The following is a 26,558-nucleotide window of genomic DNA, read 5'->3' as shown; positions in this document are numbered from 1 at the left end:
AGATTGGTTTACAAAGTCACTCAGTTTTCTACTCATTGTTTATTATGTGGACTTATTATTAAAGTTGTTAGGTTGCAAAAGCAAAGGATCAAGGAAATGTCATTATTTAAATATTACTAGATAAAACAAGCTATGAAAGAGTTACAGTTAAAAAAATTTTGTACTTCTATCTACTATGTTGTAAACACTACAGAGTAAATACTACCTACTCCACCGTCAACGCCGTTAGCTTCTGTGCTATCACAGCTTTCATTTGCTGGTTTCTCCAAAAACTTTCATTCTTCACTCCCACGATACCAGATACCCAAAAGATATCCCAAAGAATTGGGCTGTGGGCACTTCCAAAGAAACATACTAAAAATTCTAAGATATCATTACAGAAGCAGAGATGCATTACTTATTTTACTGATTAGTTGGAGAACAAAGGATTGAGGTGTTACCTATCAGATTGAGAGAAGAATGGTGGTCAAGGTTAGCCACACAAGGCCCTATTGATAATGGCTGCTGACCTTACCAACGTATTTTCTGCAAATGCTGAGATGGGACAGTGTAGTCTGTTCTAATAGAATGATTAAGGTGTTCATCATTACAGAAATTACTTCTTCGGCTGTTGGTTAACTCTTCAGAGTGTGCCCTATCAAGTGCTAACAGCCAAGTTTCACATTTCCTGAAACATCTTTCTTAATTTAACTTTCATCTAAGTTCTAGTCTGTAAATGAGAAGTGCAAGTAAGAACGAGGGGTCAATTTATTTTAAGTAAATTTGCCATTAAATATCAATGTGTACAATTTCAAACATTTATAAATCTTGCAATTTATAGAAAAATTAATGTAATCTTATAATCATTTGAACAGTGGTTTTCACAATTATTTACAATGAACTCAATGTACTTTTGTAGAAACACTGTTTAAAAGTACCCCTGCCACAAAGTGATCATTTCACAGTACCTCTCTATAATATTTATGTCACTTAAGTGATGGCTGCATCAATGAAACCTATCAGATTCAATAATTTAGAAACAGCACAATCAGAACAGTAAATAAAGCTACCATCAATTCCAAACAAAACAGAACCTTTTATAGTAAGATATAAATGTTTTCCCATTCAGCACTAATTGAAAAAAATAATTAGGAGGCAATCTTTTCTTCACTGTTTACTACAAAACTAGGTAATTTTAAGATATTTTTAAAAATTGACGTTAAGAAACTAGATTGGGTAACTTCTTATGTGACATTAAATATTCTGAGAAATTCTTGGTTTCATTGGAAGGCATTTGTAATGATAAACCTTTTTTCAGTGACAATAAGATACTAAGCAGAGATAATTCCGTCATCCCAGATAGCAATTCCTTATTAACAATTGCTAACATTTGAACTGAAAGAGATTATTGGCTTTATTTCTATATTTTTTTCTACTTACGTATTTAACTTTTTTGACATACTCTTATCCCCTCAATAGGATCCAAAATATGTCTAAAATTAATTCAAAAGAAAAATAACTATTTGAATTATTGCTTGTGTTTGAAAACAATATTTACTGTAGTATTCCACGGTTTGTTCTTTTTTTAAGCTAAGACAATTAAATTAAAATGTAAGGGATAAGAAATATAGTTGAAGTCACAATAAAGTATATTTTCTTTTATTGACATAAAACATAAATTTTAAATGTTGGCTCTCTAAGAAAAAAATTCTCCTGGTAAATATTATGCATAACCGTTGCCCAAAAATGTATACAGCTGTTTTCCAACATATTTATATACATAGTGGTTCACTTAAGACCAGCCCTGTTAGAACCTTCTGAATTTAATGTGCTCTTAATTTGTAAATGGGCTACCCTCAGTGTATAAAATATGTAGGCAGGTATGACAAAGTAAAAAATATAAAAAGGAAAGATGGAAGAAAAAAGAAAGTATACTTTCCTATAAGATCCAGACAGAAAGTCATCATAATTAGTGGGACAAAGGAAGATATCTGAAGGATTTCAGTTTTGGCAAATACTTTTCAGAAAAATATCCAAGCTGTGAGTACACTAAATGTCTATTTTAATAATTTAGTAGAGGTTTCTATTCAAACGTTCAGTGAAGGTGTTGCCGTCTTCTACTATGTAGAAAAGAAGACTTTCAGGGTGTCCGTTATAATCAAAGAGCTGCTCATTTTTAACAGGTTAGTAATAACCTTCTAATCAAGTATATGTCATGCAGAGACTCAAATCCTGGTCCAACAGTGTTTGAATATGTTTGATGGAAGATTCCAATGGTGAGGATCCAAATTCTTCCTACATCTTAGAGGCAATGCAGCAGGATGTTATGGCAATGGAGGGGGTCAGCCCCAAAGGTAGCTGGTCCAACCTTAACTGTGGATGTTAAAAAAAACAAAAAACAAAAAACAAAAAAACACCAAATATTTCTATAGCATTCTTTTTGCTGCATTTTCTTTATTTTAAGCCACAGGTCTACTTGGAGGGTCATGCAGCAAGTGGCTTATAAATAAAATCAAAGTCTATGAATAGTGTCATCGCATTAAGAGACAGAATTGCTGGGTTCTTTCATTATGTAAAAAGCTCACATCTTGGGACTCCATGAGTTGGTTGGTTTTATGGAATACCTGAAATGGGGAACAAAAACCACATATGTCAATAATACATGCATACAATTCAGGAGTTAAAGCAATGAAGACGATTCAATCATTTATTAAACTAGAAAGTCCTACGATTTCTAAATCATGCCTCACAATTAAAATGCAACAAACAGGGCCAATTCCAAAATTAGCAAATATTGCCACTGTTGCTAATTGTTTACGAAGGCAAACAATTTCCAGCCCTCTCTAATTGCAGGGTATGTCATCAAAGAGAGAACCTAAATATAGTGACCACGTGCATTTTAGAAGCCTAAGAATCTAGACAGGTAGCACATCTTTTAGCTTAGAGAGATGCCACATGTCTCAATTTTCATAGAGACAAGGCCTTTTCATGCTGTCATGATACCAAGGGGGAAACAAACAAACAAACAAATCAAAACTTTCAGCTGCAATGTTTCTTTTCTTTACTTTTCCAGACCATTGTTATACAGCCCAAAATACTCAGGATAATGAAAAGTAACAGAACTTTTTCTAAAACAATGTGTACGTTTCTTTATAGATTTAAATTACAGCTCTCATGGGAATGTTTAGTCTTCCACCAAACATTCCTGAGAAGCAGAAAGAACAGATTCCATATAGATTTATGTATACAGAGGCCTTTTGTAAGGTAATTCAAAGAAAAACTAACTTTATTTGGACTAGTGGTTGTGCTTTTAGAAACGCAGTATTTACTGTAGCATTCCATAGTTTTTTCTTCTGTTACTGATACCAAATTAAGGTATTGTTAGTACAGAAGCAGACAATTTGAACAAATTTATTCTGAATATGCTTGAATATTCAGAATATGGAAAAAGTAATATAATCTAGTTTTAAATTCTCATGCAAGTAACCTAAATTTTCTCATTAAAAGATAACCTAATGTTCTGCAAATAATTTTCTGTAAATAATTTTCATTCTACATTTATGTATAGCACTAAAATGATAATGACAAGCTAAATAAATGTTTGTCAGATCTCGACAAACAGATGTTCCCTCTCATATCACTAAAGTTTAAATTTTACATCTTAAGCTCAGGCCATTATCTTATTAATTGAGAGAGAGAATTTAACTCTCCCTAACCATGAAGATTTTTTTTAAGTTTCACTTTCATGGGAACATACAGAATAAGAAGCACCATTTCCATTTAAGCCAGTAATTTTAAGAAAAATTGAGCTATCATCAAGAGCAGCTTCCAAAAATGGCTATTATAAATTAATAAGATTATGCAATATATTTCATAACATCCTGAGCCATTTTACTTTTATTTAAAAAAGATTATTCAGTAGAAATTAATGTGGAAAAATAATTCTATTTTCATTTCAACCCCTTTATTTCAGCAATCATTTTTAAAACTTCAGTTCACAAAATACATTCTTTTAACTAAAACAAAAGTGACTATAAATCTTCCCTGGTTTTAGGGTTTTACAGGAACTCTGCTGACATGTTCTGGCTGAAACTCTTGCCAGAATTGAAAAGTTAAGACTTGCTTAGCAAATTTTCAGGAGTATGAAAAATAATTTGTATACATTTGAAAGACAATTTAATTAATGTCAAAACTATACTTTAACTTTCAGCAGTCTGAAAGTCCTTTCATTTAAATATTAGTATTTTCACTTTTGCTTATTGCTGCAGCTCATAGCAGAATGTAGTCCCTCTTAATTAAATCATCACATTAAAAATGCAAATAGGTTAAGCAGAGTCACAGTGCTTACTTCTAACTGCCCCAAAAGATTAATTGGTCTAACTAATTAGACCTTTAATTGATTTTCCAGCCTCCTAGACACAGAAAGAATGAAAAACACTGAAAAATTTCTGTTAAGTTATACACGAAAACATTAAAGCTAACTAAATAGATTTGTCTAATTTAAAGAGTAACTAACCTGAGATGTACCTTGCTCCGATTAACATTACCATGCTACTCACTATAAAAAAGCCCAAGGGCAGACTACAGAAGATACTAGGGTCACCTGTGGTCATCCAAGCAGAAGAGAATTCCAGTCAAGCAAACCAAAAGAGAGACACATAATTACAATATTTGTGTTAAGAATCACAAGATAGCAAAACAAAATAAGCTATAAAAATAGTATATTCATAAAAGCTAGCAAAGAGTTATTACTTCAAATCAAAAATATAATCAATATTGAAGGCTTATGACAGTTAACAAACAATACAGATAGCATGCCACACAGCCAAGAACATAATACATATAGACCAACATTAGCCTTCACTGGCAAAGCCAGAGAGAGCCTATGGATAACTTTTTGGGAGGCTGTTAATTTTAGCTTTCTTGATTCTTCCCCCAAATATACTAAATGATCTATTTAATTCCACCCAAGTTCAAATTATAGGTCTTTTGGCTATGAGAGAAGAGTTATATTAGTGTTCTAAGATGAACTTAAAACTCTATTTTTGCTAAAATGTTAGTTCAATTTTATTTTTTATTTATTTATTTATTTTGAGACGGAGTCTCGTTCTTTCACCCAGGCTGGAGTGCAGTGGCGCAATCTTGGCTCACTGCAAGCTCCGCCTCCCAGGTTCACGCCATTCTCCTGCCTCAGCCTCCCGAGTAGCTGGGACTACAGGCACCTGCCACCACGCCCGGCTAACTTATTTTTGTATTTTTAGTAGAGAAGGGGTTTCGCAGTGTTAGCCAGGATGGTCTCAATCTCCTGACCTTGTGATCCACCCGCCTCAGCCTCCCAAAGTGCTGGGATTACAGTCGTGAGCCACCACACCCAGCCAGTGTTATTTTTTTAATAGAATTTGGTGTGTAACGAAATGCACCTGACAATACATTTTAAACACATGAAAAGTACGTTAAAAATTGTTTACAAAGCATTCAAATATAGTCACAAACAAGAAAATAAATATGATTGCTTCAAAATTGGCAAACTGCTTTGAAACTTAAGCAAGCCTCATATTCTTCCCATAGCTTAAGATACAGGCAGCAGTTCTAATATCCTTTCAAGTTTATTAAAATAGGATTCTATCTGTATTGCTGTTATCATATAAATTATATAGTTATATAGCTTAGATTGCTTAAAGGAATACAACTAGCATTTTATTAACTGACGATTACTATTCCAAGTTTATTACACAGCTTAGAGACCCCCAAAATATTACATATTAGAGTGTTTTTCAAAAATCTATTCAAAAAACATTTTCAGGCCAGGTGCAGTGGCTCATGCCTGTAATTCCAGCACTTTGGGAGGCCAAGGCGGGCGGACCACCTGAGAGGTTGGGAGTCGAGACTAGCCTGACCAACATGGAGAAATCTCGTGTCTACTAAAAATACAAAATTAGCTGGGCGTGGTGGCACATGCCTGTAATCCCAGCTACTCAGGAGGCTGAGGCAGGAGAATTGCTTGAACCCGGGAGGCAGAGGTTGCGGTGAGCGGAGATCGCGCCATTGCACTCCAGCCTGGGCAACAAGTGTGAAACTCCATCTCCAACAAACAAACAAACAAAAAAAATTCAAACTGGCTTAAATCCACTGCAGCCTAACTGAAACAAAAACAAAGTTCTTTAAAATATAAAACTCTCACAAAACCAAACTACTTTTATCATTAATGCTGATAGCAGAAACTGGAGTAATCATATCATTTTTTTGTTTTATCAACTTTTTCTTAGCATTTTAAATTCATTGATAGTAAAGTACACAAATAAGGGAAAAATGATCAGTTGATTTTGTGGGAATTTTGCAGTTAAAATTACATCCTGAACTGCTAGTGAGGAGAACTGTATATCTGTGTGTAAGACATGGGGTTGAAGGGAGGGAGACAGGGGGATTAAAATGCCATTTTAAGGCCGGGCGCGGTGGCTCACGCCTGTAATCCCAGCACTTTGGGAGGCCGAGGCTGGTGGATCACGAGGTCAGGAGTTCAAGATCAAGACCAGCCTGGTCAAGATAGTGAAACCTCGTCTCTACTAAAAATACAAAAAAATTGCCAGGCGCGGTGGCAGGCACCTGTAATCCCAGCTATTCGGGAGCCTGAGGCAGGAGAATGGCTTGAACTTGGAGGGCAGAGGTTGCAGTGAATTGAGATCGCAACATTGCACTCCAGCCTGGGCGACAGAGTGAGACTCCATCTCAAAAAACAAAAAACAAAACAAAATGCCATTTTAAACATGCCATTTAAAGTGCCATTTTAAAACGTCCAGCTAGTTAAAGAAATCATGTAACTCAACTTCTTATAAGCAATAATTAGTGGGAACTAGAAAAGAAGTCAGGGCTTACGTCTATTATATCTCACACAGCAACTAGCACTGTGCTAGAAAAATACTTATGATTGAGAAGTTTAATTGTAAAGGGTCTCTCAAAAGTACAGTCTTAGCAAGAAAAACTTTGCCACCATCTTGGAAAAGCAAGCTGAGTCTCACAACAAAAGATATTAAGCTTATTTAGGAGAAAAACAAAAGCTTCAAATAGGAACATCCGGGACTGAAAATACAGACCACAGTTATCTGTGGCAGTAGATAGTTCTGGAAGCTTCTCCTAAAAAACAGATACATTAACTTTGGGGTTGGAAGGAAGGCAGGTATTATTTCATTCGTCAACTCTTCCCCATTAAAGTATATGCTCAAGTAAGGTGTGGTGGCTCACGCCTGTAATCCCAGAACTTTGGGAAGCCAAGGCAGTGGATTACTTGAGGCCAGGAGTTCCAGACCAGCCTGCCCAACATGGTGAAACCCCGTCTCTACTAAAAATACAAAAAAATTAGCTGGGCGTGATGGTGGGCGCCTGTAATCCCAGCTACTTGGGAGGCTGAGGCAAGAAAATCATTTAAACCCAGGAGGCGGAGGTTGCAGTGGGCCAAGATCGTGCCACTGCACTCTAGCCTGGGTGACAGAGCAAGACTCTGTCTCAAAAAAAAAAAAAAGTATATGCTTCAATAAATTATTTGCCATTGTTCCATTCATTATGCTCCACATCTTGTATTTAGCAAAAAATAATAGTATGCATCTTAAGGCTGTTTAAATGGTTTACTTAAGCTCTTGACCTTCCTAAGTGATTGAAAGGTAGAATAGTCCACTATTTTTTCTGCTAAGAGGATTGCCCAGTCTATTTATAAGAGTTCGAATTTACTATGTTTGGTATATTTCTTCCTCTCTGATTCCAAAGGAATTCCCATTATGTACTTGGAATCAGCCTAGGAAGTAGCAGAATATATTCTGAAATTAATACAGCTTTCAGTTGGTTCAAGTCATAAAGACAGCCCCCCAAAAAGGTAAAGTAAGAGGAGACGGGGAAAAAAATGAAGACTCTAGTTGATTTTTTTTTCATTAAGAAGAAACTAGAAATAATTTTACTCTTGGAAGACTAAGTTGTCAATTGAAGTACCAAGAATAAACTAATAAGGAAAGATACGGCAGGATAGAGTTAAGTATGTATATCAACCTGATAATTTACATTTCGTGTTTAGAACTTTAAAGTGTTTTCAAAATGTTAGAATCTCTGGACATACGATAATACTTTGCTTCAGAGCTGGCTATGTGTAAATGGCTAGATACTTAAATAACTATTTAACATACTAAGAAAATGTGGCAATAATAAACAAAAACATTTTTACCACTTTCTGGAGATTGAGTTGTAACCCAACCCATTGACTTCATCACAGCTTTCTTCCATGTAGAATAACGAATTTCACTTTCTAGAATTAGAAGGTAGAAAAAACACATATGAAAGGTAGTTTGCTGAGATGTTCTAAGTACCATACTTATTATCCCTCAACATTCTTCACAAATTATTGCATACATTAAACTGCAGTGGGGCTTTAGCAGAACTTAGCTTTGAAAGCACATGGTTGCTGATGACTGCCAGTGACTGGAAGAGATGCTTGCTTGGAAGTTGGAGTGAAACAGGACATGGGGAGGCTGGGTGTGGTGGCTCATGCCTGTAATCTCAGCATTTTGGGAGGGTGAGGAGGGAGGATCGCTTGAGCTCAGGAGTTTGAGACCAGCCTGAGCACCATGGTAAAACCCTGCCTGTAGTACCAGCTACCCGGGAGGCTAAAGCAGGAGGATCATTTGAGCCTGGGAGGCGGAGGTTGCAGTGAGCCAAGATCACACCACTGCACTCTAGCCTGGGTGACAGAGCAAGACTCGGTCTCAAAAACAAACAAACAAACAAACAAAAACAGGATAGGGTAAATTCAGCAGGGTAAAGGAAGACTGGCAGACAGACTGCCTGCTATGCAGACTGGGCCACTCACAAACAAGTGGTAATGAATTAGAAAGGGGAATCCCATTTGATGTGTTTTCTCTTCATTTTTAGGGAAAAGAGTATGAGAAAAAGGGTATGCAGTAATGTGGGAAGACTAGAAGGAGGCGTTTTTATTTCAGTCAGAGGATTTAACAAATACTGGTTTCTCATAAGATTTGAATTGCATTCCTCTGAGTTAGCCCCATGCCCCCTAACCCCAGCATCTTAAAGCAAGATTTTTTAAAGGTGGAAATCCAAAACAGAAAGTCTAAACAAAAATGAGCTTGATGCTGTACTTCTAAGGGTGGTGAACCTCATGTGGGGCTACCTTTCTCTCAAGCCTCCCAGACTTTCCATAGCACCTGAGGCCTGCAACACCCAGGAGACGAGGCTCAAGATTTACTCACTTCAGAGAGCTTTTGGGTGCCCCACTTCTATCCTCCCACCCTCTTCACACACACCCCAGGATGTCAGCTACCACAGTGAATTGTTATGGTTTTGTCTACTGCTCCCAATATACTTTAATCTTCTGAAGGGCAAAAGAAGGTAAGAAGATAAGGCTTTATTCGTTTCTATATCCCCGCATCAGTACAGTCTCTGGCCTGTGGTTGGCTATAAACAACTGTTTGCTGGCAAAATGTACTATTTATATCTAGGTGCCCATTCGTTTATGGGGAGGAGTGAGGGCTGGTGAGAGGGAGGACAATAGGGCATGACTGATCAACCCCAGGCTAAGGCCTTCAACACCAGCAAAGATGGCTCTCCTACGAATGGAGATGGCTGTCTTGACATAGAGCTTCCTTGCTTTAAGAGTGAGATTGGCATTTAGAGGCCATATACCTGCTCTGGACATTATTTGCTTATTATAAAGTTGATTTTTTTTTTTGAAAAGTAGAAACATTTTTTAACTTCATATTTCATCCAGTATTGCAAAAGTTAAAAATGACAGAATATCAGATGTTGAAATATATTTCTAAATCAAGGTACATGGTATACTCTGACTATAAAATTACTAGTATTATAATTCATTTTCTTATATGTTGAATGAATAAAATTGAGAAACACTGGCATAGTCTCCCAGAAAACCAAACAAAAATGCATTTGAAAGCTTACTCCCAATATCTTAAAATCCACTTTGATGCTTTCTTTTTTTAAGAGACAGGGGTCTCGTTATGTTACCTAGGCTGGACTCGAACTCTTAGGCCCAAGAGATCCTCCTGGGTAGCTGGGACTATAGGCACATATCACCATTCCCAGCTGATGCTATTTTATGCATAGGTTTTTAAAAAGTTATAAAACCAATTCTAATATATAAAACCTTATTTTTTCTACATTTATTTAAATTTAAGAACGGCATCACTACATTTCAGTGAAAGTGCTGATCACAGCTTGTGGCTTAGCTTAGTTAGTACAGTAAATCAGATATCTAATGTTCACTTACTTAAATTGTTGCTGCCTTCATCAGGTTAGTCCTGCTGTGCTTAAAAGTTACCAGTGTCTCTTAACCCAGCTAATTATGTCCTAAAGCTGGACCACTGGCACCAAAGATGATCTGGTATAGACATTAGGGATGAGTGGCTGATACATCTTCCTTCTCACTTTAAAAAAGGCTGTTCTAACTAGCTATACCCGACAGTGTGGCAGTATTATTATCCTACACTAAAGGACCACAAACATTAAAAGCAAAAAAAAGTGATTTTATAAGTTCTTTTGATAAGCAATGATTTCTGTCATTCACATTTATTCAGTAAAGCCCAATATGCTTAGTACCCGAATCTGCAATGATAACATTTACTATTTTACTTGGTTCCTTAACTTTTTTTTTTTTTTTTTTTTTTTTTTGAGACGGAGTCTCTCTGTGTCGCCCAGGCTGGAGTGCAGTGGCGCGATCTCGGCTCACTGCAAGCTCCACCTCCTGGGTTCACGCCATTCTCCTGCCTCAGCCTCCCCAGTAGCTGGGACTACAGGTGCCCGCCACCACGCCCCACTAATTTTTTTTTTAATGTATTTTTAGTAGAGACGGGGTTTCACCATGTTAGCCAGTATGGTCTCGATCTCCTGACCTCGTGATCCGCCTACCTTGGCCTCCCAAAGTGCTGGGATTACAGGCGTAAGCCACTGCGCCCGGCCGGTTCCTTAACTTTTAACTAAACAGAAAAACAAAACTCCCATGCACTAAGGTCGTTTTCACAGTATTATCACTAAACATTTCCTTATTTAAATGTACCCTCAGCATTAATCTGAGGTTCAAACCGCTCCATTGTGACGGCGGACAAATCCTCGGGTTCGAGACTCCATACGCCGACTCCTTCTGCAGCTCCTGCCGCCATAGCAGCACCTAGTGCAGTGGTTTCGGGCATCGAGGGCTTCACTGAGGGGAGAGAGTTCCATCAACATCTTTGTGGTTACATATGCCCAAAGAACTAGTTTTCCCCAAGAAACATTACTCCAGGAGTTTAAAGGAATGAAGACTTACTAACCTACTGGAATATACAGAATGTCTGCTTGTAGCTGCATAAGAATTTTGTTGCTGGTCATTCCTCCATCTACCTGCAAATGACTGAGTGGAATTCCACAGTCTCGATTCATGGCATCCAAAATCTTAAATAAACCAGTGTAATTAATGTTATAAATCTATTTCATAGTAACATCTCTGAAAACGGCAATCCTCCACTCAACTCTCAAGAGCTTCCAAGAGCCTATGGAATAAATTGAGACTTCTTATTCTAGTCTTCTAAGCCCTCTTTGATCTGCTCACAGCCAACCTTTTCTCTCACTACACCTCTGCATTCACCTTGATATTCAGCTAAGCTATACAACTCTGTTTGGTACCCTGTTTTTCTGCCTTGATGCCTATGCTTGTGCTATTTCCTTTGCCTAATGTGTGCCACTCAGCCTCCCCACAACCATAAAATTCTCAGTGGCTGACAGGGAACAGGAACTTAGAAGGTAATGACAGGTGGAAAAAGGGAAAAAACCCTGCTTATATTTAGATTAGTATTTAGGTAGCCTTAATATTTGATTAACTACATTTTCAGTACTGAATAAAGCTCAGGCGTTAACATATAACTTAAGAGTGATAAAAGTGAACTAAGTACAAGAAAACAGGCCTGTATTTGTTACCTCTCGAGTTTGGAAACAAACAGCTTCTAATGCAGCAAAAGCAATATGGCATTTATTGGTGAACTGAGTGAGTCCACAGATTATCCTAAAAATACGCACAAAGATTTTCAGATTAGAATGGTATAAACCAATCAATTTGAAATATCTCAAATATGAAAAGGTCAAATTTGGTAGACAGAAGTGTCCAGGAAGAGAAAACTGGACACAATCATTAAGTAACTCAGAAAGACCTTATATTTCACAATTCTGCATTCATACATGAAAAAGTTTATGATGCATTTGAAGAGATGCTGGCATCGTAAAACTGAACCAATATTCATTATGAAGATGTCCCTTCACTATACAACTTGCAGACATCTTGAAGATAAAAGATAACATGAATATGGATATGGCAGGGGTTATTGTCAGCTGATTCATAACTTCTTGGAGCTTAAAGTTTCTGAAATTATATTCTCCAAAAAGAAAAGGTTTTCTCAACATGTTATAATTATTTGAAAATAGATAAGAAACTAATTAGTTATTAATGACTTTAGTAAATAAATCAAGATCCCCAAAAGCACACCACATTTTCAATACTTACCCTCTTGCGCTGGGCTCCCAATAAGGTGCATATAACCCCGAAAATGCTGGGACGAAGTAGCAACCATAAGAAGTACCTACTTCTTTAGCAAGCTTTTCTAACATTAAAAACAAAGCAAAACAAAACAAAACAAAAATCATACAAATATTGTGTATTATTAAATAAGCACACCTATTTTAAAAATTAGAAAAATTAGGACAGGGGTTTTGGTTTCCAATTCATTGGTAGAGCAAAATGTTGCTAACTACAGTAGTATGCTAGGATCAACAAAAACGAGTTTCTCCCACATTAAATACCCCCTACTAAAATGTAGCCTAGCTCAAGAAATCAAGGAACCAGATAGATGTGTTTCTTTAAGGTATTTTAGCTCATTTCCACTATTTTTAAGGTTGCTGACTAGGAGATGAAAAAGTGGCCTCTAGTGTGTCCCTAATCAGAAATGTATTTCTGATGGTCTCACCTTCAGGCAAAGTTAAACAAGCGGATGAAAGAGTGAGTAGGGAAGCTCAAACTAACTATCTATAGACTGAAAACAGCCGTATTAATACTTAAATTATAGGTACCAGAGTTTTAATGCTCACTCGAATCTAAGAATTAAAGCTCTTTCTCATCAGATAAATTTAACTCAACTTCTCTATCTGCAGCTTCTGGCAATCTCCAGTGTTCAATTTTACACTTGGATAATTTTTATGCCCTACATTGCCAGTTTATTAATAACCACCACTAATTATGACAATTCCTTGTTTTATAAATCTTTACAAAATAGTCTTTTGTATAAGTCAAACTCATACTAGGGATCTATATAATTTATGGATCACATTTGGGGCAAAGCATAAGTATTCACAGATTGCAGAGATAAAATACTGAAATGTGTCATTTTTCAGATTTTCTAACCTTTTGTTAGAACACACTCACCAATTTCTTCTGAGGTCTTTATAATTCCAAGATTGTCTCTTAGCCAGCGAATAACAGCACCAGCTATAGCTACAGAACCCTAAAGAAAAAAAGGAATCCAAGACAGAATATATTTTATCACGATCAAAGGTTTTCATTGAGCATATTCTGTGTATGACACAACCAGATGGACAGAATTCAGTTTTCATTTTGGGACTCCGACAAATACGATAAACTAGGTCTTCTAATACAAACATAGTTTTGTCTAAGTCACTAATAAAAGTTTTTCATGGGATGGGGAAAACAAGTGAGCCTTCCAGCACACCCTTGGATTTGCCCCTATAGGTGGACATCGAGATCTGTTGGTCAGTTTGCTTCTTGAACAATTTTCTGTCTGTTGCTAAGCTATTGAAGTATGTTATCACTTAGAAATATATTGCCATATTATTCATAAAATTACTGGGAGAGGCCACATTAAAAGTTTTTTCAAGTCTGTTTCCCATATCTAACAGTATAGTAAATAAAAATAAATAAATAAATAAATAAATAAATAAATAAAAGCAAAGAAGCTAGCTAGTAATTTTTCTTTAAAAACAAAATCACCTAGAGCTGTGGCAATAACGATAAAAACATATTTTAGAGTCGGATAAACTGGCTTTGAGTCCCAGTTCTAGTACCTAATTGCTGTGTAATCTTAGTAACTAATCTAAGTAATTTAGTAAGTTAATCTTAGTAAATTAATCTAAGTAACTTGCCTACGTTACTTAGGCTTTCTGAGCCTCCATTTCTTCACCTATAAAATGATGACTATGACAACACTTACCTAAACAAACTACTGTGAGGCTCAATATGAGAATATATGTGAAGGTTCTTACTAAATGTAAATATTGACTTCATTAATTTTGTTAATGTTAAAGTATCAGCCAAATACCAGTGACTGATGAATAGATAAAACACAGTATGTCTATACAATGGAGTATTATTGGACTATGAAAGGAATGATGTCTTAACACATGCTACAACATGGATGAGCATTGAAAACATTATGCAAAGTGGGGGCCGGGCGCGGTGGCTCAAGCCTGTAATCCCAGCACTTTGGGAGGCCGAGACGGGCGGATCACGAGGTCAGGAGATCGAGACCATCCTGGCTAACACGGTGAAACCCCGCCTCTACTAAAAAATACAAAAAACTAGCCGGGCGAGGTGGCAGGCGCCTGTAGTCCCAGATACTTGGAGGCTGAGGCAGGAGAATGGCATAAACCCGGGAGGCGGAGCTTGCAGTGAGCTGAGAACCGGCCACTGCACTCCAGCCCGGACGACAGAGCGAGACTCCATCGCAAAAAAAAAAAAAAAAAAGAAAAGAAAACATTATGCAAAGTGAAAGAAGCCAGGCACAGAAGACCATATATTGTATGATCCCATTCATATGAAATGTCCAGAACAGACAAATCCATAGAAAAAGAAAGTAGTGGTTGCCTGGGCTAGGGGATAGGGGGTGGTTATGGGGTTTCTTTCTGGGGTGGTGACAATGTTCTAAAGTTAGATAGTGGTGATGGCTGTAAAAATCTGTAAATATAGTATTACTATAAACCATTGAACTGTATACTTTAAAAGGGTAAATTGTGTGGAATATGAACTATATCTCAATAAAGCTATTATAAAAAGATCCTGACGACAAAAAAAAAAAAAATATATCAGCACAAACCACTAGGAATTCCAAGAAAATTTTTTTAGCTCTGATAGTTCATTCATATAGATTATTAATGTAAATTACTTCCACAGAGTCACTCCAAACCAAATGTCAGGTGATACTAAATGTAGGGACCTGTCCCCAGTTCTATTAACTGAATTACAAATGGTCATGCCTTCTTGTTGTCAGTTGTCAAGATGTAAGTAAACTAGAGAATGAATATGCTGGTATATTCCATCATTCATAGCTTCTATGAGAAGTTACTATGTTACTGCAAACCTACAGAATGCCTGTATTCTGTTTATATGTTTATACGTTTATACATTTTTATATATGTAGACATACATACAGTACTCTGTATTACTACATATATAAAATGGCTTTTTAACCACAAAAAGTATTTGAGGAACAGATCTGACATAGCTGTGCAAATATGACAAGGCTTTAAAAATGGGACAAAAACAATTCAACAAATACCTTACGAGGGACTCTAACACAGCTCATTCCCTGCCTAAAAGAACTTGTTGTACTTATTAAGTTTTACACATTTACGTATTTAGGTACTTAGTGGGATCATTCAAGAGAACTAAGTAAAATTTTGGTTTAAAGAGATTTAAGAACTTTACTCTCAAATTTCCCCTGGAAACAGACAGTTCAGAGATAGCAGCTGCCAAATATTAGTAAATACGTAAGAGTTTTCAGACCAGTGCTGTCCAATAGAAATATAAAGTGAGTCACATATGTAATTTACACTTTTGCCACATTAAAAAGGTAAAAGTAAGGTAAAATTAATATTTTATTTAACCTAATGTATTAAAAAAATTTCAACACGAAATCAATATTAAATTTTGAGATATTTTATTTTTTTGTACTATCTTTGAAGTCTGGTATACACTTTACACTTAACAGCACATCTCAATTCAGACTAGCCACATTTCCAGTGCTCAATAGCTGCATGTGGCCATGGCTGCCATGGGCAGTATAATTCTAGACCTAATTGAAAAACAAAAACAAAAACAGGTGTCCCTCCTCCTTATACTCTCAAAGACACTGTCCTTAAATGGCATCTAACAAGAAATGCATACATAATTGTTTTAGGCAAGTAGAGTTAAACTGAATTTTTAGAAGCCACTGTGCTAGGAGTCTAGTAAAGTGATTTTGTGGCACAGCTAGTGGGACTTTATACTCTAGGAAACCACATGCTGATATACCTCATTTCCATTGAAAAAGATAGGATGTGACATGCTTACACCATATTTTTAAGAGGAAGCAATATGATTTTAGCAAAAGGAAAATCAAGGTTTTGATTAGAGGTAACTAGTTGAGAATCAGAGTATCATTTAGATTAAAACAAAAGAAAAAAATACATAGTCACTGTTAAGGCTCCAGGAGATAATTGTTTTTAAATTCTGTCATCAGGAATATACAGAAGTGTTTTGTTGTGATTGAAAAACTAGATTCAATATAACACAATAAAAGGTAGATAAAAACACTTATCTGAAAAAAGTAAATAATTTTGCTGTCAAGATATAATACATGGTATGGTTTAGCTTTTAAAGAAATAAAAATGAGAGACACCTCTAAATTCACAAAAGACATGTGGTCTTCTGAATTCAGAGGCAGGAAACAAAATGGAAGATGGTATAATGCTTCAAAGCTGGACAGGAAAAGAGTATAGCAGCCAAAACCTAAAGTGATAAATAGAAGGTGACTATCTACTTGTTATCAATTAAGTTGCCATAAGTTACATCCTAAGTATAAAGATCCAATACTTTAGTATATCATCTACAAATTTGAATCAGCCCTTGTTCTAGGTTATGACTCCCTGGAAAAGATGCATGCAAGCCTAACAGTTGTACACTAAGGGAGATGCAATGAAAGTAAGAGGGTGTAAAGAATAATGAATTAAATTATAACAGGGCAAGAGGAATAAATTATTTTAAAACTAGACATGTAGCCTGGAAAGTGAAAGGCTAAGAAATAGGCTATACGAAGATTGAATTAAAAATAATCAAGTAGATCTGATGTAATGTCATAGCAGGCAAACACATTTTTCTTCAAAAGCTCCTTGACATGAATGCCACTGCCACAAACAGTATAAAAATAAAGCAGGATATTTCAGGATGCAGTAGAATTGTAGCTTACAAGGCAATTAGGATGAAACTTGGTGAGTATGAAGAAAAATCACGTAAAGTAAAGATTACCCTAAATTGCTTACAATCATCCATCAGGCATAGCAAACACAGTTTTGTGTATACTACAGTGCCATGTATCTGTACATATATAATTTATAATGTAGTTAATTTGTATATATTAGATTACAAATGCAGTGTCTAACTCTATAGCATTTTTAATTGCATAGAGCAAGGGAAGAGTTGAATTGGAGCAACATTACTTTTGAAATGTAACAGATTTCATTAATACTTCAGTAACAAGTTGGGGAACTACAATTAAAAGCATTTATTGCTCAGAAAGTATACTTTTCAAGAAAGAACATTATAAAAGTTCATAAACAATGTTTATATGCTTGTGGCAGATAGACTTTTAATTAAGGTGGCTCCCATGATCCCTGCCTCCTGATGTTCATACCCTTGCATAATCACCGCCTCTTGAGTGTGGTGATATCTGTGACTTTCTCCTACCCAAGAGCACATGTCAAAAGTGATGGGATATGTGTGGTGATGTGTACGTGCTTCCATTACATGATTTACTGTGCCTGTCTTGCTGGAGATATTCCCTCCCTTCCTGACTTTAAGGAAGCAGACAACCACAAGGAACTGAATTTTGCCAATAACCTGAATGAACCTGGAAGCAGATTAAACCTCAGATGACAGAAGAGCCTCAGTCAACACCTTGACTGCAGCCCTGTGAGATTCTGAGCAGGGTACCAAGCTAAGCTGTGCCTGGATTCTGAACCCATGGGAACTGAGAAACAACACATGTGTTGTTTTAAGCCACTTAAGTTTGTGGTAATCTTGTTACACAGCAATAGATAATCTACTACATAGGTTTATACCTAAAATCGGGATTTAGCTCAAGAAGGATGAAAAACTCTAAAAAGGAAATCTTAATGCTATAATTGTTAAACCATACCAAAGAAAAAATAGGGGAAGAGACATTTAAAGAAACCAATAAGGCGATATAGGGAACCCTCTTTGAAGTTCATATTTAAAAAGAAAAAAATGGCCTAACATAGGATTCGGTATTTAAACAATATTTAATGGGTACGTATTATCTGCCAGCCTGCTGGGACAGAGTGGTAAACAAGATAGACAAGTATCCTGGCCTCGGGAAATCTATATTCTAGTGACAAAACACGGAACATGGAAGTCTCAAGTCATAAGTAAGCTCAAGTTCATAATCATATTAAAAGTTCCCAAAAGGATTTTTGTTTTGTGAAACAGTATTTGGAAAAAGAAGAGGAACAAGGATGCCAGAGGGAAGACAGAACCACTCAATGGCTCTATTTTGCTCCAGTCTCTTCCACTACTGAGAAATATTTTCCAACTAGAAAGGGTGGGACAAATTTAACCAGTTTAATATGAGCTTAATGTCACAGAACAACTTAAGGATCATGAACCCCAATTTCTTTTTACAAATAACGAAAATGAGAATTAGAGGTGTTAAAATGTCAGGCCTTAGTATCACCTGCCAGGGACTTCAGAGAGAGAAAAAGAGTTCTCTTTTGATGAAAAAGAAGACGCAGATGCTTACATGAGCAGAAATAATGAGTGTGTACTTCAAAAATCCCCTTTGTTCTAACCACAGAGGATAACAGACACTATATAAAAGAGAAAACTGAAACAACATGCTGACTCAAATACAGAATAACATCTACGTGGACAGACACGGAAACACATAACCAAACAGGACTGAAGCCACGAGCATGATGGCTTCTGATTTATTTTTCTATATGTGTCAGGGACTAGGAGTGGTGGCTGGGAACTAGTTCCTCCAGAAGAAAGGGGTCCAAAATGTTTTGTGTAAGACAGGGAATAGAAAGAATCAGGCTCAATGCTTAAGCCAGGGGCTAGGTGGCGCTCTCTTACTTGTGTAGGAATGCTAGAAAAATAAGCAATTGTGTATTTGCTGACTGAGGCTATATGGCTTAATGGAAGACAAGGCTGGAAGTGACAATTCTAAATTATATGAAGAACTCTTGTATTAAGAAATCCAACAAGGCCGGGCGCAGTGGCTCACGCCTGTAATCCCAGCACTTTGGGAGGCCGAGGCAGGCGGATCACGAGGTCATGAGGTCGAGACCATCCTGGCTAACACGCGAAACCCCATCCCTACTAAAAATACAAAAAATTAGCGTAAGTCCCAGCTGAGGGAGGAGAATGGCGTGAACCCAGGAGGCGGAGCTTGCAGTGAGCCCAGATGGGGCCACTGCATTCCAGCCTGGGTAACAGAGTGAGACTCCGTCTCAAAAAAAAAAGAAAAAAAAAAAGAAAGAAAGAAATCCAACAAACTTAACAGCTGGACTAGAGTTCATTCCGGCCTAACACAGATTTTAAAATACGTATGCTTTAAGTATTCGGAGATAAATTAGGAAATGACTTCCATTTTAAAAATAAACAAACATGAAATTAAGAATCAAAATAAAAACAGAGAACTGAAACAAAATCAGGTGGATGTGAAAAATAACCAAATAAAAACTATAGAAATGAAAATATTAAATAAGATGAAAAATGTAATAGATGGGGTAAACTCTAGATTAGATAGAGATGATGAGTAAATTAGCACTCCCCCACATTGCTGGTAGGAGTGCAACTTGCCACATCTACTGTGAAAAATGGTTTGCATTATCTACTCAAAGTGAAGACACACATAATCTATGGCCTAGAAATTCTACTCCTACAGAAAGGTGAATACATTTACGTCAGGAGGCATATACAAAAATGTTCATAGCAGCATTTTTCATAATAGCCAAATACTGAAAACCACTCGAATATCATCAACAGCTGAATAAATACTGAACTTCAATAATTTCATATAGCAATAAGAAGGAATGAAAAAAACAGCTATGTATAATACTGTGGATGAATCTCACAAACATAATGTTGACTGAAAGAAGCCAGATCAAAAAATACAAAAAAATGCACACTAAGTGACTCAGATATGCATGCACATGCTCTCTCTCTCTTTTATATTTTTAATATATCAAATACTAAACACATGCAAAACTAAACTCTGGTGTTCAGGGCTGCACATTTAAGTGTTAGAACTACAAAGAAAAGTAAGGAAGTGATTATGATAAAAGTCAGGCTGATGTTTATCTCAGGGAGAGGGAGGAAGTTGTGATCGGGGGCAAATAGAGGTTCTTGGGATTGGCAGCGTTCTAGGAACAAGTTACATGAGACTTTATAGTAATTTTTCGAGTTGTACATTGATATTTAATTCATTTTTCTGTATGTGTCTTATATTTCACAATACAAAAAAGGCTTTTATGTTTTGTCTTGTTTGTTTTAAAGAGAGAATCTGGAAATGGAAGGTAGATACTGAGAAACTCACCAGGGATGCAGCACAGAGAAACAAAGAGATTAAAAAAATATAAAAGGGCAGTTAAGAGACATGGATGATGGGTTGAAAGGTTCCAATATTCATCCAATAGCAATTCCAGAAGAGGATGGAGGTAATGGTAGAGGAGCAATATTTGAAGAGATAATTGCTGAGAACTTTCCAGATCTGAAGACAGACTTGGATCCAAGTACCTAACAGGATAAATAAAAATAAATCCAAACCCAGGCATATCATAGTAAAACTATAGAACATCAATGATAAAGAGATAATGTTAGAAACTCCCAGACAATAAACCAGATTATCTACAAATGAACTACATATTAACAGCAGAGGTCTCATCAGCATCGAAAATGGCCAGAAGGGATGTGGGAAAAACAATTAATATAGGCTTTTATACTAATCCTTAGAGTGACGGCAAAATAAAGACAAACCTAAAAAGAATAGGCTTACTATCCCACACTATTACTAAAAGAAATATAGAAGGATGCCCCTCAGCAAAAAAGAAGAAGAAGAAGAAGAAAAAAAAGTAGGTGGGAATAAAAAAGGTATGAGACGAAAGAAATGATACTGGACACAAAACACTAAGAAAAATAAGTCAATAAATATGATTCATTGTGGACTGCCAAGAAAACAATAGTAATTATTGCATGTTGAACAAAATGGGGGAAATGAAAGCTTTAAATAAAATAACACAATTGGTGATGAAGGAGGTAGAATAAAATATTAGAGGTCTTCATCATGGTTGGGAGATTAAAAATATCAAATAATGACATACACGCTTAGAAAAATATATGGTTAAATAATGTCTTAAAAATCTAGGCCGGGCGCGGTGGCTCAAGCCTGTAATCCCAGCACTTTGGGAGGCCGAGACGGGCGGATCACGAGGTCAGGAGATCGAGACCATCCTGGCTAACACGGTGAAACCCCGTCTCTACTAAAAAATACAAAAACTAGCCGGGCGAGGTGGCGGGCGCCTGTAGTCCCAGCTACTCAGGAGGCTGAGGCAGGAGAATGGCGTAAACCCGGGAGGCGGAGCTTGCAGTGAGCTGAGATCCGGCCTCTGCACTCCAGTCCGGGTGACAGAGCGAGACTCCGCCTCAAAAAAAAAAAAAAAAAAAAAAAAAAAAAAAAAAATCTAAGGGTATACACAAAAGAAAAAAAATCACCAAAATAAAAACATAGAAATGCTTCTTATTCTTCCCAAATCAGCAGAGGAAGAATGAAAAAAGACTAAAAGACTGAAGATGGGTAGCCATAGTTTCAGGTTTTAAAGAGCATAAAGACTAAAATGTTCCTATCTCCAACTTCTAAGACTAACAATAATTGATCAAATGAAAGACAATATTATTAAATATATACTTTGTAAGCATTTACAAAAAAAGGAATTAGTATGACCAAGTGAAATTAGCATGAGTTTACTGATAAAAAGTCTTACCAATCTAGCATTATTCCCCACCCTTGTTTTTTGGTTTGGTTTAATTTTTTTAAATATTTGTTAATTGTAAAAAAAAAAAAAAGTAAGAAAACATAAAGAAAAGAATTCTAACTACACCGTTAACATATTAGTATGCGTATGTGTGTTGTTGTTGTTGTTGCTGAGACTGCTAGGTTAGCAGATGAAGGAAGGGACATAAGCTGGATGCAGGGACGACAACACTGGGCTTGGTAGACTGGAGCCCAGAACTTCCAGACTTACAAGGAAGGAAATGGTACAGCAGGGTGGCCTAGGCATCAAGGTTTTGATGTCCAAGCATCTGGATGTGCATCCTGGATCTGCTACTTAGTGTTGTCAAAAGTTACCTGGCCAAGGGACTCCAATTTCACTTTTCTAATCTCAGTTTCCTCATGTGTAAAACAAGGGGATAGGAGGGTGTAACTAAGTATATTGTCATATGATCTAGTGTCTCTCTCAGCTTTTACAATTCTAAGCATCTAAAAGCATTACATAAATTGAAACAAAATCATAAGCATATGCCTGTTAAATCTCTAGATGAGACAAAACTGAAAGAGTAACAGTAAAGAGTGAAAACGAATTCAGACTATATAGGAATAGGCTAAAATCACTATTATAAAATTAAACAGGAAGAAACAAAGACCTGAATTTAGATTTAACAAAAAAACTACACAAATACAGAACGGAGCAGACTTGGTTTGACAATGATTCATTTGAAAACAAGCTAGGATTTTTAGCATATGCTCCCAGGGCCAATAATATGAAGGGGTTACTAGTCTAAATTAATGAACTCTCAGGCTAGAAAAGCAAAAGTAGCGCTTATGGTAGGAGAGGCACAAATCACCCTATTGATTGAGTACAGGTCAGATTAGATGTAGAATATTATATTCCATTCTGGACGACATGAATTGCAATGCACCCGATGAAGGGAGCTCAGAACTATAAAGCATCCATAAACCATGTGAGATCAAGGCATTGGGTCAGTTTACCCTGGAGGAGGAAGACCCAGAGAAACTGACCGCAGCCTCCAATGTTGGAACGCTTTTGACAACCAATGCAGGTCCAATGCTAGAGGTGTTATTAAGAAGCAACTTTGGGTGCTGTCTTCAGATAGAAGTTGGATGGCTACTGGTAAAGGACTGGTAAAGGAGACAGGAGAAGGCTTTTCATATTGGGAGGGGAGTTAAGACCCGGTGACCCCTGTCCCTGAGGCCTGTCCCAGGTCTAAGGCACCTGTAATTCTAAAGCACTAATTGTTTCCTATGCAAGAAGAAAAAAGGCAGAATCATATTCTTCTTATTATATTATAGGTAACACTTATCAAGTGCATATTCTATGTGCCTAGTGTTGTGCTATGCACTCTCCACAGATGGTAAGTAGAGAGGGAGAGGGCTTGTAGGATTTTAAGTTATGAGAAGTGTTAAGATACCTTTAATATACAGACTAAGTTTTCACAAATGCTTCCATCCATAGAAAAGGAGCAGGGGGGAGATATTATAGTGTTTATGGGTTGGGGAAGGGAGAAAAATAGAAATAAACTAATATTCTTCATGTGCTAGGCATAATGACTAATAAAATGTTTTAACTCTAACTAGAAGTCTTTACCTTGTGACCAAATTATTATCAGACACTCCAAAAAATGAGCCTCAATAAGTTTGCAGATCAAGTGTATACTTGTGCATTATAAGGTAGCCATTTCAAAATTAATTATATAGAAACACTTATAAGAAATGTATCTAATTTTACAAAAATAATACTATTTATTTGACTTTATAAATAAATGTTTCTAACACAAACTTACCATATCCTACAGGCTTAGGCTGGCATAGTCCTACTACAACATACAAACATGTTTGAAATAAATGTTTCCAGTGATAAGTGGCATAAATCTCCTCACTTTCTTTTCTATATCAAAATGTTACACAAAATTTATTTTTATGAGGAGACAAGTGAAGAGAGTTATTCTGCTTTTTTGTGCCCAGGGTTCTCTTTGGAACACTGGAGCATTTTATTTATAAAAACAAAGAATTTTCAAGATGAAAGAAATGTTAGCACATTAATCCAATTAAACTTTAGAGATTGAAAAAAAAAAAAACAACAAAACAACCTTACATTGTAGAGCTCTCAAGTAATATGCCTAAGGTGACACGATTAATTGGCATAAGAACTGAGGAACCAATCTAATCAAGGTCTCCTGTGAGTCCTGACAGTCTCAGGTCAGTCTCAGGTTCCTTCAACTCAATCAAATGCCAAGAAAGCAGAACTTTTTGAGTCTTCTGTATTAAGATTTACCAGAAAAGTGTTAGAAAACACTGTAATTTTTATTAGCTTTGAATGTTTGTCATATTATCCATATTGATTAAAAAGAACTTACTTCCAAAGCATAATATACTGGTTTGTCTCTGCCAAGTTTGTAAGCCACTGTGGTGAGAAGGCCATGATCAGAAAATACACACTGTAGGAAAGAAAAAAAAAAAAGATTTCAGTAGTGGAAAATGAAAAGATAACATGAGAATATGTTTTTAAAGTTATAATAACATAGGTACAAAATAATGCAATCAATAAACCAATTTTTAAAAATAAATATAGTCAAAATGATCAGAATTAAGAACACATTTAAGCTGTATAAAAAGTTTATTCCTTGTTTCAAATTAGATTTGCATTAAGAATTTGACGAGGTCTCAGTCTAGATTTCCCACCAATACAATTAAAAACACACATATAAAATTCAAAAAGCCTAAAATGGTTCTTATTAGAACCATTCAAATTTTGTATTGAGCTCTAAATTAAACCCTGATAAAGATTATGTAAAAGCTAAAGACTAAAAGTAATTTAATAGCAAATTATGTTCAAGCATTATTTATATGAACTTAAAGACTTTTATCAATTTTTTAATTTAAAGAACCAACCTTATGGCCTGTATTACATAGTAAGAAACATCCTGTTCCATACCTAGAGTTGAAGGGAGAATGAATAGTAAGACAATTTTACTGAAAGCAAATAATGAAACATTAATAATACAAATGATCAAAACTGACATATAATTTAGTCCAAAAAGTAATTATATTATAGTTTTATAAAAGTTCCTAAAGTTAACAAAAATCATATATCTTCATGCAATGTTTTAGAAATCAGCCTAGAAGAAAATGTACTTAGAGCAATCTTTTTTTTTTTTTTTTTTGAGATGGAGTCTCGCTCTGTTGCCCAGGCTGGAGTGCAGTTGCACAATCTTGGCTCATTGCAACCTCCACCTCCCGAGTTCAAGCGATTCTCCTGCCTCAGCCTCCCAAGCAGCTGGGACTACAGGCATGTGTCACCACACCCAGCTAATTTTTTCTATTTTTAGTAGAGACGGGGTTTCACTGTGTTAGTCACCATGGTCTTGATCTCCTGATCTCATGATCCACCCCCCTCGGCCTCCCAAAGTGCTGGGATTACAGATGTAAGCCACTGTGCCTGGCCAGTGCAATCTTAATAGAAAAATGCAGATATAGTATTTAGTGTTTAGTCAGTCCTAGGCCAGGGCTGTGTTTATAAAATACCACTGAATTACAATAAATTCTAAGTTCTGTCATAGTTATGTTACTACTAATCCATGTGGAGTGAAGCATCATAACTGACAGCCAGCTTAGCTCTATCATTAATACAGTCATAAACCGAGAAACACCACTATCTTCAGGCAGCGTGGGGAGGCTGGATACAGTGTGTGGGAGGGTGTAGTTGGAAAGTTAGGACAAGAGTGGCATGGAAGGGAAGGCAATTTAAGGTCTACCTTTGATAATCAGAGCCAGAATGTAACATGGCTGTTACAGAAGAACTGAATTTATTTTGTGGCAGCCTTATCAATATAAACTTTGGACTCTGCAGCAAGTCTGGCCCTTGGACATTAATAGGTAGTTTTGACTTGTGCCAGGCAGATAAGTGGCCCAAAGTGATACCAATAAGGGTCACAGAGGAACAGTTAAGATGAGTTGGGGTAACAAGGTTGCTACAGTCACCCTTGCTTGGCTCTGCCCAAGCTGGGCATTCCCTCCCCGTGGGCCTTGCTGCTGTGCCCTGCACCACCAGGGTTCTTTTTTTTTTTTTCTTTTTTTTTTTTTTTTTGAGACGGAGTCTTGCTCTGTCGCCCAGGCTGGAGTGCAGTGGCCGGATCTCAGCTCACTGCAAGCTCCGCCTCCTGGGTTTACACCATTCTCCTGCCTCAGCCTCCCGAGTAGCTGGGACTACAGGCGCCCACCACCTCACCCGGCTAGGTCTTTTTTTTTTTTTTTTTTTTGTATTTTTTAGTAGAGGCGGGGTTTCACCGTGTTAGCCAGGATGGTCTCGATCTCCTGACCTCGTGATCCGCCCGTCTCGGCCTCCCAAAGTGCTGGGATTACAGGCTTGAGCCACCGCGCCCGGCCACCACCAGGGTTCTAACTGTGTTGGTGACATTCCAGCAATTGAAAGATGGGACAGCACTCAGTCCAGGAGCTGGC

General features: G+C 36.7%; 1 protein-coding gene across 13 annotated transcripts in view; it reads right to left on the bottom strand.

The window, feature by feature from the left end:
* Window positions 1-723: 723 nt before the first annotated feature.
* The window catches only part of GK (glycerol kinase), an 81,967-nt gene continuing 56,132 nt past the window's right edge, over window positions 724-26,558 (bottom strand). For 8 of the 13 annotated variants that reach the window (XM_030933715.1, XM_030933717.1, XM_030933720.1 and 5 more), the window contains 10 exons: window positions 24,990-25,032; window positions 24,455-24,535; window positions 13,436-13,514; window positions 12,521-12,617; window positions 11,941-12,025; window positions 11,298-11,418; window positions 11,045-11,188; window positions 8,186-8,266; window positions 4,496-4,582; window positions 724-2,603 (listed from right to left, as the gene is read on the bottom strand). In XM_030933715.1, the coding sequence (XP_030789575.1) occupies window positions 2,593-2,603; window positions 4,496-4,582; window positions 8,186-8,266; window positions 11,045-11,188; window positions 11,298-11,418; window positions 11,941-12,025; window positions 12,521-12,617; window positions 13,436-13,514; window positions 24,455-24,535; window positions 24,990-25,032 (829 nt within the window). In that variant the 3' untranslated portion in view covers window positions 724-2,592. The remainder of the gene's footprint in view (window positions 2,604-4,495; window positions 4,583-8,185; window positions 8,267-11,044; window positions 11,189-11,297; window positions 11,419-11,940; window positions 12,026-12,520; window positions 12,618-13,435; window positions 13,515-24,454; window positions 24,536-24,989; window positions 25,033-26,558) is intronic. The other 5 variants (XM_010358168.2, XM_030933718.1, XM_010358169.2 and 2 more) reach the window with 3 other exon arrangements.

This window comes from Rhinopithecus roxellana, chromosome 7, assembly GCF_007565055.1.
Source record: "Rhinopithecus roxellana isolate Shanxi Qingling chromosome 7, ASM756505v1, whole genome shotgun sequence".
NCBI lineage: Eukaryota > Metazoa > Chordata > Mammalia > Primates > Cercopithecidae > Rhinopithecus > Rhinopithecus roxellana.
This window is presented reverse-complemented; position numbering and strand designations above follow the sequence as displayed.